The sequence below is a fragment of the Vanessa cardui genome, chromosome 6 (genome assembly GCF_905220365.1).
Source record: "Vanessa cardui chromosome 6, ilVanCard2.1, whole genome shotgun sequence".
Classification (NCBI taxonomy): domain Eukaryota; kingdom Metazoa; phylum Arthropoda; class Insecta; order Lepidoptera; family Nymphalidae; genus Vanessa; species Vanessa cardui.
The window spans coordinates 7,064,023-7,078,512 of record NC_061128.1 but is presented as its reverse complement, the minus strand read 5'-3'; the positions used below and the strand labels follow the sequence as shown (position 1 = coordinate 7,078,512).

The following is a 14,490-nucleotide window of genomic DNA, read 5'->3' as shown; positions in this document are numbered from 1 at the left end:
TACCTATCTATAATATGTTTATGACGGTTTCGCTACGCGTTATAGGAAGGTTACATGTTTGAGTATGTAGAACTTATATTATAACGTGATTAGTGGTTGAAGTTAGTTTAGTAACTTTAAATTGAGGAAATAATATAAGACTGGAGATTCAGATACAATATTTGTTTAAATGTATACAGGTAAATATTTGTATCTTATGTCAAATTACTTTTTTGTTCCATTTGCTATCGAAATATTTGGACCTTAAAGAAGTGGAGTGAAATGAATAAATCTTTAATTAAAAGTATAACACCTCGCCTTTTTGCCTCCACTAGTGACCGGAGGGCTAGTTCGTTTTTTCCCGAGAGAATCGGATATGCAATTCAACGGGGAAATGCTGGTAGCATAGGTAGTTGTTACTATTATCTAGTCATATTTGTACATATTTATGGACATAATATGTGTCTATAAAACTATTATATGAGGTTTTCTTCTGGTACGAATAAAGCGTAGTACCCATATAACTTATAAGTAATCTTATATGTGGAATAGAAGTTAACTACAAGTAGTTTTACAACTATTACTATGTATGTACATTGCGGTAAGTTTAATTTACAAATATGTAGCAATATTTATTCGTGCGCTGTCGCTGCAGGTGGCTTTAATGCAAGATGGAAACATTTTTCAAGTACCGACTTTATTTCTCAAGCTGTTTCTATGAGAATTTATATACTCGAAGAATTTAAATAGCACATTAAAGTGAAATAAAGTAAAGTAAATTCAATGATGAAATCCATTATGTTTAAAACGTCTCAGTTGAATTGAAATAAAAATATATATATGAGATAACATCACATACATTACTCTGATCCCAATGTAAGTAGCTGAAGCACTTGTGTTATGGAAATCAGAAGTAACAACGGTACCACAAACACCCAGACCCAAGACAACATAGAAAACTAATGGTAATCTACAACGACTCGGCCAGGAATCGAACCCGGGACCTCAAAGTGGCGTAACCATGAAAACCGGTGTACACACCACTCGACCATGGAGGTCGTCAAATAAATAATTATTGATTATCTCTTTTATTTGTAAAATAATATTGATCTAATAAATTATAAATGTAATTCATTATACAAAGATTACTTACCTAAAGACGGTCGAGTCTTTATATAAGAAGTCAATTTGTGAAAATATTTTAGCACGTATTTTAAAAATAACACACACCAAATTAGTAACACAAAAATAAAAGCATCCCAAACCAAGGCATATTACAAAGAACTTATAATTTAGTTATTACTTATAACTTAGTTACTACCGACGCGCGCCACAGGATCGAAGAAATTACAAAAAATGTGCCTTTGACACTTTGAACCATCTATTATATTTTTTTTGTAAAAAAGTTATAATCTGTACAGGATGTAACAATTTTTAAGAGAAAAAATGTTAATATGTTTGTTTTGCATTAAATAATCGTAATTTCGGATATTTTTATTAATGAGATATTGTGTCTAGACCTTGAAATGTTAAATTATACGTTTCCAAAGAGTTTATACAAACTTACTAGAGATAAAATATTAAAATTTAGAAAAGCATGACGGATTTGAAAGCCATTTCTCTATGTCACGACAAACAATAACTTGTATCCTAAATCGATTAAGACCGTTTTATGCCTACCTCGAAAAACACGTAAATTTCTATTGGAGAATTTTACTTATACAAAATCAAAATCAAAATAAACTTTATTCAAGTAGGCTTTTATAAGCACTTTTGAATCGTCATTTTACAATTAAGTGAAGCTACCACCGGTTCGGAAAGTAGATTCTACCGAGAAGAACCGGCAAGAAACTCAGTAGTTACTCTTTTCTAACATTTAAAAAATACAACGTCATGTTAATTAAATACAATTATTTCAATTAATGTATCCTGCTTGGAAGTCAACAGGTATTAACTCCACGCTTTTTTATCATCTACAAAATCTTGTATCGAATAATATGCTTTTTCTACCAATGTATTTTTTACAAACGATTTGAATTTACTAAACGGCAAAGTTAAAAATTTCTGCGGAATTTTTTATTATAGAAACGGATACCTTGCCCCAAGAAGGATTCATTGACTTTGCGGAGTCGGAAACTTGGCGTTATAAGTTTATCCTTACTTCTAGTGCATATACAATGATTATCACTGATTTTATCAAAGTGATCAATGTTACTGTGAATATACATGATATTGTTGTAAATATATTGCGACGCAACAGTAAGTATTCCTACTCTGTTAAAAACATCCCGAAGAGAGTCTCTAGCTCCAAGATTATAAATAAACCGAATTGCTCTCTTTTGTAAAATAAAGACAGATTCAATATCTGCAGCGTTACCCCAAAGTAATATGCCATATGACATAATACTACTGTGAAAATAACCAAACTAAACTAATAAACGAGCGGTACATACAGATTTATAGCTTCACTTATTCCAAATATTTATGTGATTTTCACAATAAATGTCGTAGACTTATTTCTATGATATAGTTTCCGATACTATAAATTTAGTTTTTATGGGGTTTAAATACAGAGTGTTGTAAAACCAAGACCACGTAGCTAGTCGTTAAGATTGTAATTAACTTTATCAACTGCTGTTGGAATATAACTTAGTTCGAAGGCAATGTGTAGCTGAATATTAAAAGCATAATTACGATCTGGCCATAGCTACATTTATTATGTTGACACTGTATAGGATAAATAAAGGTGGAGTGGAAAATAGAGGAGTTCCATATTCTTAGACGGTCGTCTATTGTCTTAATTGCAAATTGCAAATTATATATAATATATGGTATGTAACGCGGGTGTCATCGGCTAACTTAAGAAAGGATGTTGGTAAGGTAAATGATTTATTTTCCAAAACATCGTATTAAAATATTATTAGTAATAAATATATTAGTACTCAAAATTATGTTTTATTATTATTGTATATAAATAGCAAAAACTACAACCCTATTTTCCCTTGTTCAGCAACGAATGACAAACTTTAGAGATTGCCAAAAAATTTGTACTGGAAATTATTAAATCAAACATTGTGAGCCGACATGGCCCAGTGGTTAGAACGAGTGTATCTTAGCCGATGATTTCGGGTTCAAACCCAGGCAAGCACCACTATATATAATATGTGCTTAATTTGTGTTTTTAATTCATCTCGTGCTCGGCGGTGAAGGAAAACGCCGTGAGGAAACCTGCATGTGTCTAATTTCATTGAAATTCTGCCACATGTGTATTCCACCAACCCGCATTGGAACAGCGTGGTGGAATATGTTCCAAGCCCTCTCCTTAATGGGAGAGGAGGCCATTAGCCTAGCAATGGGAAATTTACAGGCTGTTACTTTTTACATATTCGAATAGCCATATTTTCCTCATATTTTTAATAATTAAGTAAGGTTGGTGGAAATAAATGGTTTTAACAAAGGGGTTAGCTTACAGTTCTTGTGTTTGGTTTTTCAGAAAGTCGATCAGCCATTACAGTTGAGATCTGCAACTGGAAAAGTGATTGAAACAAATTTACGTAATCCAAAAAAAGAATACATTAAGAAAGCAATCCAATTTATTGCGATTACCGAAGATTGCGGATTCGAAACCGGGCGAGCACTTTTCATGAGCTTAATAAAATCTCGTGCTTGACGAGGAAAGAAAATATCGTCAGAAAAGAGACAATTGAATAATACTACCGCAATACACATTCACGATCTTTGGTACCATTAACCTCGTAAAAAAACTATACAACAGAGCATCAATTAAATATATTTTTGATTTCGATTTAAGTTTTTTTTATGGTATAGTTTGGCGGACGAGCATATGGGCCGCCTGATGGTAAGTGGTCATCATCACCCATAGACAATGACGCTGTAAAGAAATATTAACTATTCTTTACATCGTCAATGTGCCACCAACCTTGGAAACTAAGATGTTATGTCCCTGCCTGTAGTTACACCGGCTCACTCACCCTTCAAACCGGAACACAACAATACTATACTGTTATTTGGCGGTAAAATAACTGATGACTGGGTGGTACCTACCCAGACGGACTTGCACAAAGCCTTACCACCAAGAATTCCATATTTATTTCAATTGCTTTGGTAAAACAGCAGCATGAAGTTTAAAAGTAAGAGCCTTACGAAGCACCGTGCACCCTGCCGTTAATTCGATGCTCCTGCGCCTGCTAATACTTTTATGATGTAAGGAATGCTTTAAATTTATGACAGCTTCAATATCTTTGGGCGGAGGTGACTAATTAATATCAGGTAGCCTATTTTACAGTCCGTCTTACACAAGAAAAACGAGCATATTGATTTTTTTAAATGCGATGAAGCCATCATTGAATTATTATAACTACTATTTAATAAACTACGCTTACAGATAACAACTACCATATAATTATTGACCTTACAACTAATTGACGTTTCGGTAATGTCATGAATTTGTTATGATCTGATATAATCAAAGTCGAAAAGTTCTCCGAAATACTTATGTTGTTAATGTATAATCTATTATTTACTTGATTTTGGTATTATTTAAATTACTTACACGACTTATTGCTATCTCATAGTTTATAGCCATCATTCGTTGAAATTTATAGCAAGCCCACACGTAGACCAAGCAAGCTAATTACAATTAGAAGATTTACTACACGTAACGCTTTAAGTTATGATGTTGATTAGCATAAAGCTACGCATTTTATTTTATTATTTCTATCAATTTTTTCAATTTATATATTATGGTTATTATGATCACCGTTTACAGTATCTATATCAAATTATTCAAAAAATATATTCAGAATTAAAATTATGACAAAGTGAAAATTCCCGATGGCTTCAAGGTTGTATTTTAAACAGAAGTGTTGACCTAATTTGTATCATTTTAAGACACTTTTCTTTATTCTGTAGTTTACAATATTTTAAGTGTAAATATACTGATTAGTTCCGACAGGTTATGGCAGCAGGTTTTTAAAACTATAAAAAAATATATTGTAAAATTAGAATAGGTCACTATTTATGAAAAGAAAAATGCTAATTTATTGGAATATTAAATAATGACTAATATAAGGTAACATATCAAATACGTATTTTATTCATATTAATTATCAAATACTTATTATATTACATATACATAATGTTTACTATATTGTGCGTATATGGATGTGTATATAATTTAAATTATAAATGACAATCATTAATTCATTTTTTATTATCAAAAATAAAATTATTTTAATTTCACATGTCCAATCTTTACTATAGGTTCTGAGTTTTGCTTTTCTTGAGCATGTGTAAATTATTGAAATAAGTATTTACTTTAATTTATAATAATTATACCATTGAATAATATTTTTGGGTTTAGCGTTGATGCAAATAGTAGTAGCTATTTTATTTTTCCTAAACCCAAATTCAATGTTTTATATAGTTAGGTTAGGAAATGGTCATACGTTTTATGGTTACATTCGAAATATTACACAATCTTAACAAAGAAACAACTTTATTAAATAAACTCTTCATGAGTAGGAATAATTGTGTACGAATTAATTATTAAGCACTTAAAATAGCCTTTTTCATGAGCTAGGCACATATACCTGTGGCAAGAAAAAAGCTATTTCTGAATATGACTGCTTTTGCATGTGGGTTTATTCCTGGCTTTGTAAGGTTACTGGTGAAGCTAAGAGCTGAGCCTATTGATGATTACGCTTAACATAAAAGAATCCTTTGTTAGCTCTTACGACCCAAGGGTGTCGTAAAACTGCGAGCTGCTCCACCGAGTGTCTGTAACCGCACGATAAAATTATGTTTGCATTCATTAAAATCAGTTTCCTTATTTTATGTGAACTATTATAATTAATTATAAAAAATATTTTGTCGATGTAAATACCTACGATACGATAACAATGTATTACTTTCGCGGTAAATGATATTATTCGCGGTAAATATAAGCTTTATAATTAATTTATTTTATAGAGATTCGAAGCAACTTATAAGAATTGTATGGAAATAGCATCTTGTTTTCAACGCAACGCAAAAGTAAACGAAAGAACAACCGAGAACATGTGATTATTTATTTATGTTTTCGGATGTTTACAATATATTCCAGTAGCATCTAGTAACACTGCGGTCTGGTTTCTTTGAAATATACATTAATTTATTTTGAGCATACTACTTTATCATTGAGGGGAAATTATATTGTTAACAGGTATGCTTCTTTGTTCGATTTTTATGCTATAAACGTCGATCAGACTAAGACCACTGGCTTTTAGCCAAAACTAGCTTCGGATCTCGGCTTCAATGAAATATGTGCGTCGTTTCGCCTACATTATTGAAATTGATAAAGGATAGACAGTAATGGCGATGTGAACGTTCGCGTGTACTGATTATATACTTTACGACTATGTGAAATAGTATTGTCTAATTTGATACAATGATCTAGGGTAAATAAATAATAAAGCAATTCTCTCTTAAGCTTCTATATTATTTATTTAATATTTAAAATTATTATACAAATTACTTATTAATATATATAATACAAATGATACCGTACATTTTTCGTGAGCACTAAATACAAGAACGAGATATTGTCACAAACCAAAAATAAAAATATAAGTCATATTATTTGAATTTAATTGCCAGTAATAAATAAAAAAAAATTCTATAATAAAAAAACATACTCCATAACATCAAAATATACGTTTAACATTTCAATAAATACTTATTTTAGGATATTTAAATATAATATTTACACTTTATTATCACATAGCACATCCGTGAATTCTACTATACTACTATTTGGAAATATATACAATTCGCTGACTCTTTCGTCACCGATTGGTAAGTCACTGTCGCCGAATCGAGATCTTCTAGAAAGTTCTTTCATACGGTTGTCGTGTTGGTTTCCATTTTTAATCTTCGCGAACTCATCCGACTTTAACCCTCTACATGGATTTTCCTTTTGATGATCTCTCGTTTGATTTTTTATGCATTGACATGGATTTTTTGCGGCCTTCAGAGAGTCGACTGGCGTTATGTTTATTGATTTTCGCGTTGAATAAATGCTTCTTTCATTTGTTGATCTTATAGATAAAATTCTGGTTCTGTATGATTGTCCGTCCTAAGAAAGAAATTAAACTCGTAAATAATGTTTTTTTTTTGTTAAATTGAAATAAGGAAATCATATAAATCTCACCTCATAGCTATCATTTGTGAATCTGTTACGTTTTTGTCTAAACGTAAATCTTTGTTTGAATTCCTTTTTGAACTTTTCCTGGAAAGAAGGAAATTAAATTAAAAAATATTACAATCGAATATGAATTATTCATTGCACAATTCATCCTAAGCAAATAAGTAACAAATTTAATTTAAAATTATAATGTAATGTTTACGATTCTCTTTTGCTAATTGTAAAATGCAAATATTTTTTTATCTAAACAGATTTAAAGAGAAAGGAAATGTACTTAATAATTAGTGTTTAATGTCCAAGAAAAAATATCGCTTTTTGTCCTGTTTAACAGTAATACTTTATTTTTTATTTTAAGGACCGTGCGTGTATAGAGGCTATTAATTACATGACATTTACAATTAGTAATTATCCTTGTTTATATTTTCGTGCAGGTCTACGATATACCCGATCGACATCTATCTACAATTATAGATTGTTAAAAAAACATTTTATTTAGTCATTAAATAATTTCCTAAAATTTTACGAATGTATAATATCGAGATAAATTGACGTAAATCCCTGACGTTTATTGGCACGACAGTTCAGCGGGCATCCATGTTTGACGTTTACAGTTGCATTCGGTAAGTGTATTCCAAATATTTTTGTGCAGGAATACGTTAGTTAATATATTTAATATTTTTTAATTTTATTTATTTAAGCCGGGTATTAATTTATTGAAATAATATTTAACTACGTACAAAAAAGCTTATCGAATTGTTATTTTAATTAATCTTACATAAAAGTAACATTCGTAGACTTTTTCAACATTCCTTCAATAAAAATCTACTTATCCTCTCGACCAAGATATAAATTTAAGATAAGTGAATTATTACGTTCAAAATCTTTAAGTTGAATAAGTTAAAATATATGGGTAATTCTACTAACAAATAGATAATTTCTCGCACAATCTATTCTGCTAACACAATTAATTTTGATAATTAGGCCAACAATAACGTACATATGTGTAATTTAGTACACCTCTACTAAATTTCAAGTCTACAGGTATTTGAACAGCAAAATCCATAATACCGTCGGATTTATTAATACAGGTAGGTATAGATTGAGTTTAAGTTTACAAATGAGTCTTCTTATAAAAATGTTTTAAGTATCTGGAAATTTTATTTAAAAAGAAAGTATAATTTCTCCTTACAATATTGGATTAATAGGAATTCGATTATAAATCTAAAGACAAAACTCGTAGTATCTCGAAAGTCTCTATAAAAGTCGTTTCGAGCCCTGATTTAATGTTAGTTAACATGGATTACAAAGTAAGATTGTATTTCGTTTCATAGTACGTTAAGTTTCGATGAATTTACCCGCCATTAATTTTGTTTTTCGTCCCTTAGAGAATATTTGAAATATCTACCGTACAGACGGTTTAATGTATCAATATAAGATAAAATAAAGATATCATTCTGAATGCTGAATAATTATATATATTTTTTTAATTTCAATCGGTGTAACATAATAACGAAAATGTCCAATTTGTTTAGTTTAAACCACTTCTAAGGCACCTAGAGTAATATAGCATGTTACTGAAAAGTATGGTGTTGCTGAAGCGTTTGTCTTTTATTCCACCACAAATTTTACATTCGAAAGAAGAATACAAAGTATTAAACTACTTATTTTATTAGCAAGGATATTATTATTATAAATATTTTGAAGGCAAAAAAGGCGGCATGAAACGACTAAAACTGTACAGAAAAAAACCTATAATATATCAATGTAAAACAATGTCAAAACTAATAAGATTTTAATACGATACAATGATTTTGAATGGTTTTACTCACATTATATATGGCGTAGATGAAAGGATTGTAACAGGAATTACTCATTGCAAGCCAGTCGAAGCAGAAGAAAATCACGTTTATATATCTGTACCTGTGAATAAACAAAAACATAAATATTTCAAGTAATATTAACATATTCAAGAAAAATAACCCTGATTAATTATACATAATATAATAAAGATAATGAATTCGTTGAAATATATACATATATATTTTTCATTTTTAACAATAATATGTAATAAATTAACTCTTAGTGTTTTACATCTCTGAATGGAATGGCGTGGAATAATAATAGGTTGGGGAAAAAGTCTTTTCGCATATAGTATGCATGAACTTGTAATAAAATCTCTTTGGCTATACCATTTGTATCTGGCTGGTTTTGGTATCATTAAAAAGTTTTAATTTTAAAGAAGACACTTCCAAATTCAAATTAGGAATTTGTGTGATTTTCATTTGTTTTTGTTGTTGTTAAAATGAGTGAATCTAAAGAAGAAATTCGATACATTTTAAAATTTTACTATAAAAAAGGTAAAAATGCAACTCAAGCCGCGAAAAAAATTTGTGATGTTTATGGACTTAATGCAGTATCTGTGAGAGTAGCGCAAGTTTGGTTTAAGCGTTTTCAAGCCGGAAATTTTGATATCAAAGATGCATCTCGCTCTGGTCGCCCTGTTACGGACAAAATTGATGCCATTTTTGAAAAAGTGGAGCAAGATCGGCATATTAGTAGTTACGATGTAGCTGAAGAACTGGCAATTGACCACAAAACGGTTTTGACTCATTTGAATAAAGCTGGGTACACAAAAAAGCTCGATATATGGGTGCCTCATGAACTCACTGAATGAAACCTAATGAACCGTGTACTCATTTGTGATTCTTTATTACGACGTAATGAAACCGAACCATTTTTGAAGAAGCTGATAACTGGTGATGAAAAGTGAATCACATACGACAAGAAAGTGCAAAAAAGATCGTGGTCAAAGGCTGGTCAAGCTTCACAGACTGTGGCAAAACCCGGATTAACTCGCAACAAGGTAATGCTGTGTGTATGGTGGGATTGGAAGGGCATTATTCATTATGAGCTGTTACCGCCCGGCAGGACCATCGATTCAGAACTGTATTGCGAACAATTGATGAGATTGAAGCAAGAAATTGAGAGAAAGCGGCCAGAATTGATCAACAGAAGGGGTGTGGTTTTTCACCATGGCAACGCTAAACCTCACACATCTTTAGCCACTCAACAAAAATTACGAGAGTTTGGCTGGGAGGTATTAAAGCATCCGCCGTATAGTCCTGACCTTGCACCTTCAGATTTTCATCTGTTTCGGTCTCTGCAGAATTCCTTAGGCAGTGTTAGGTTAACATCACGAGAGGACTGCCAAAACCACTTGTCGCAGTTTTTCGATCAGAAACCCCAAAATTTTTACAGCAATGGGATCATGTCACTACCAACAAGATGGCAAAAAGTTATGGAACAAAATGGCACCTACATACTTTAGTCAAATGTAAATAAACTATAAAAAAAAACTTTTAGAATTTTCATATAAAATACGAAGAAACTTTTTCCCCAACCTATAATATATACGCGGGAACACTAAAACTTTAAAACTTGTTTTATTGTATATCCATTCCAGGCTTAGGATTTATAGGCCGACATCATATTCCCTTTACATATTAATCCGTTCCCTTTAGTGATTAAAATGGACAAAATCAAATAACAATTTCATATACCTACTATACAGAACTTATGATGTTAATTTAATGCTAGCAATAAGATATTTCAATAAAAACATTTAGAACTAAATGTTTCTTTTGAAATTGAATAGAAATTACTTTCAATTGCAACAGAGATATATAGTATTAGCATTATAGACTACGACGACATAGAGTTGATGTGTTCTACGTAATACGTGTCCCACGAAGGGTATTGTGTAAAAATGAGATAAAATTTCGATAAAGACACTCTATTTTCCTTTATTTATAAAAGTCAATAATAACCATAACAAGTCACTTAAAATTAACGAATAATCCATCGGACACAACACAAGCCTGAGTAACAAGGCTTTCGCTGTCACCGCGTAACTGTTATATAAATTCCATCGCGCACGAAGAAATTTGACAATTCTTTTCTTTGTCACACCTCCATGGATGAAATTCTCTTCCAAAATGTACCCCTTCACATATAACCTGGGTTCCTTCAAATTGTAGGTATGGCTAGGGCTACTAGTGTAGTTCATTCTAACTGACTGTACCAGCTTACTGTACTGAGCAGCTTCAAGTTTTGACATCTCTAACATTTATCATCTGGCGGAGTGAAAAAGAACAATGCCAATACAGGTAAATATTTAATTAGCAACTAAAATTAAAGTACGATGACCTCTCGCCACATATTCCGCACAGTGCCACTTGATGGCACTTATCCTTCGAAATCGGTGATAAAATGAGATTCCCCTCCAAAGCCCGTATTAATGAATTATTATTATAAATAATCTTCAAGGTCTATAAGTAGTTTATAGATAGCGTATACGAAATTCATGTTTATTATGTGGGTACAGCATTGCCACGCGCTATCATCGAAACAAACTAGTCGTCTTTCTTATAATTTTTTTCCGCTAGCTATGAAGAGTATTGTGTACTTATAATTTATTAATCTTAATTATTCATGTTTTATGATAATATTTAACTGTGATAGAAACATGCAATGGTTTGTGCATTTTTGTTATTCGAATTAGTAGAAAAATTTCCTAGAGAAACTTCAATTTCGATGAATTTTTCAATAATTTTATCAAAAGATTTTTTTTTGATATTTTAAATTATTAAACATTTTGTATGAGGTATATAATTTACATTGCTTACACATTTACAAAAATAAACGTTTATCATACTATATCTATTTTTCAGATAATATGATAAAGTAAACTACATACTTTTTTTTACTATTTTGTACGTCTTAAAAAGAAATACCACATCAAATATAGAATTTTTATCGTTAGTTTATTTAGACAAAAAATTAAAATTTAATACATTTTGCATAGGGTCTCCCTTCATATCCCGCGAGTGGATGATTGTCGCAGTTACTTTGATGTCATGCAAATGAACAGTGAAGCATTTTTTGCAGATCACAATATTTAAACGACATTGGAAGGTGCTGATAGTTGTGCCAGCTTTATTGGTTTTAGACAGTTTGCTTTTTTATTTACCAACTCCATTCATCCAATTTTTCCATTGTCGAACATGAAAGTAAACTCTTTTAATACTGTTTTGCTACTTATTCTTTTGAAGATAATGAACTGAGATTTGTAGGCTCTTGTTCGTTGAAGCTAATACTATGAAACGTTTGTATTGATGTTCATTAAGTTTTTGCTTTCATCTAAACACAGGAAAATACAAATAATACCTTATGTAAAGGTTATATCTTTATTTTATTCTTCGAATATAAAAAAAGCAGCAACCGAAGGTATCTGATCATTATTAAAAGTGTTAATATATTTTTTATCTTTTTTTATTGTAAAACTTACAGTAAACAATTGTAAAACGCCGAGCATGATTTTGAAATTCTTCTTTTATATTATTTGGATGTTTCATTAAAATTACTTTTGCCGAATAGCCATTGCAAAGCATAACTTTTAAGTGGTTTTAAAAAAAAAGTTTTAATCATTTCGTGCTTAAGCTCTCAATAACACTCTAAAGCTGATTGTACAATTAAACGCTCTGCATTACTCTGCTCGATTCCAGCAGATATTATTTTTGACTTGTTTTTTGCAGCGAACATTAATAAACTTATTTTTGTATTTCTTATTTCTTAAGAACTACTTCTATTTACTTATATTTGGAGACTTATCTTCTGGTAATAAATTGTCAATTGAAGTATTACTTACAACAACAGCCTGTAAATTCCCACTGCTGGGCTAAAGGCCTCCTCTCCCTTTGAGGAGATGGTTTGGAACATATTCCACCACGCTGTTCCAATGCGGGTTAGGGTGGAATAGACATGTGGCAGAATTTCTATGAAATTTGTCACATGCAGGTTTCCTCACGATGTTTTCCTTCACCGCTGAGCACGAGATGAATTATAAAGACAAATTAAGCACATGAATCAGCGGTGCTTGCCTGGGTTTGAACCCGCAATCATCGGTTAAGATGCGCGCGTTCTTACCACTGGGCCATCTCTGCTTATTATCAGTATTACTTATTATACATATATCTTTGATTAACTCAGGTGCTTTAAACATAAAGAAGAAAACGTCCAAAAAAATTCTATTATACCTAAAGTAGAGTTAATAAATTATTTTTTATACAAGTAATATTAATTTATATATATACCATGAGACAAACATATACACAAATTAAACATATAACGCAAACATATAACTTAATCCTTATTTAATCCTTATATCCTTATAATCGTTTTACGACCTATATATCAAAGTTATGATAAAAAATTAGTTTTGTAACATATATTATTATTTTTCAAATTTTATATACTTTGATAACAATTTAATTTTATAGAACTAGATAACGCTTGGTATGTAAAATATTATTTGCTGTTTATGTAAATAGGAAAATAACACAAACACTTACTCATTTATCGAAGGAAAAAATGACTGAAGCAGCATATAACTCTGTAGAGGCAGCCAGCAGAGTGCAAATAATGCTACCACCAAAACCAGCATTTTTATAACCTGTGTGAAATAAAAATTAATTATTAATAATTTTTATCATATTGTCATAGTTATATTCGAAGCTCATTTAGATTTTGTTTCATTTTAAATGAGATTTTACTATGTGTGATTTATGACTGAGTGTGAAGCCGTTGTATATGTCTGTGTGTGTTCATCGATGTTTATTATACGGTATTATATTTCAATTTATATTTTTTAATGTTTTGCTTAAATACAATTGATTTTCAAAACATGTTTAATAATACTTAAGAAATATATATTTTTTTTCTTTTATAAGCTCTAATTATTAATGATACGATGATGAACATGCCTTTTAGAAACTATGCTGTCATGCAGAAGGTATTGCTACTTGGGAAGTGTTGACAAAAAACTTAATAACTGCATTTCCAAAGTCAGAATTTCCCAGAGACTCTCCGTCAACTTTTAAGCTAGCCACTACAGCAATAGAGCAGTCTTAACTATATTTATTATGAAATAACAGAAAAAAGCACTCCTCACCAGCACCATTCATAAATTTAGAATTTCCTTTGCTTCCTTCAAGAAAGTCATGCGTTTATTATGTGTTCATTTTATTTATAATAACATTATTTCTAACAAAATATTATACACGTAATCGAAACGTCTACTCGAGAAATAACCATATACCATAAAAGAAAATATGAAATCTTTCTCAGAGTTCTGTATGATGTCGTGCAAGCTCTGAGTGAAATTATTTTAATCTCAATAAAGTGTCGAAAACAGATTATTGCTGTTATAAATTTGTTCATATCTTGGACTTCATCCAAATATAGGTCTA

At 30.7% G+C, this 14,490-nt stretch overlaps 1 protein-coding gene across 1 annotated transcript in view; it reads right to left on the bottom strand.

Annotated features, from left to right (window-relative positions):
• Positions 1-6,514: 6,514 nt before the first annotated feature.
• LOC124530372 (RYamide receptor-like) overlaps positions 6,515-14,490 on the bottom strand; it is a 57,125-nt gene continuing 49,149 nt past the window's right edge. The window contains exons 8-11 of the mRNA XM_047104522.1: positions 13,594-13,694; positions 9,013-9,103; positions 7,190-7,267; positions 6,515-7,114 (exon numbers count right to left, since the gene is read on the bottom strand). Of these exons, the coding sequence (XP_046960478.1) occupies positions 6,743-7,114; positions 7,190-7,267; positions 9,013-9,103; positions 13,594-13,694 (642 nt within the window). The 3' untranslated portion in view covers positions 6,515-6,742. The remainder of the gene's footprint in view (positions 7,115-7,189; positions 7,268-9,012; positions 9,104-13,593; positions 13,695-14,490) is intronic.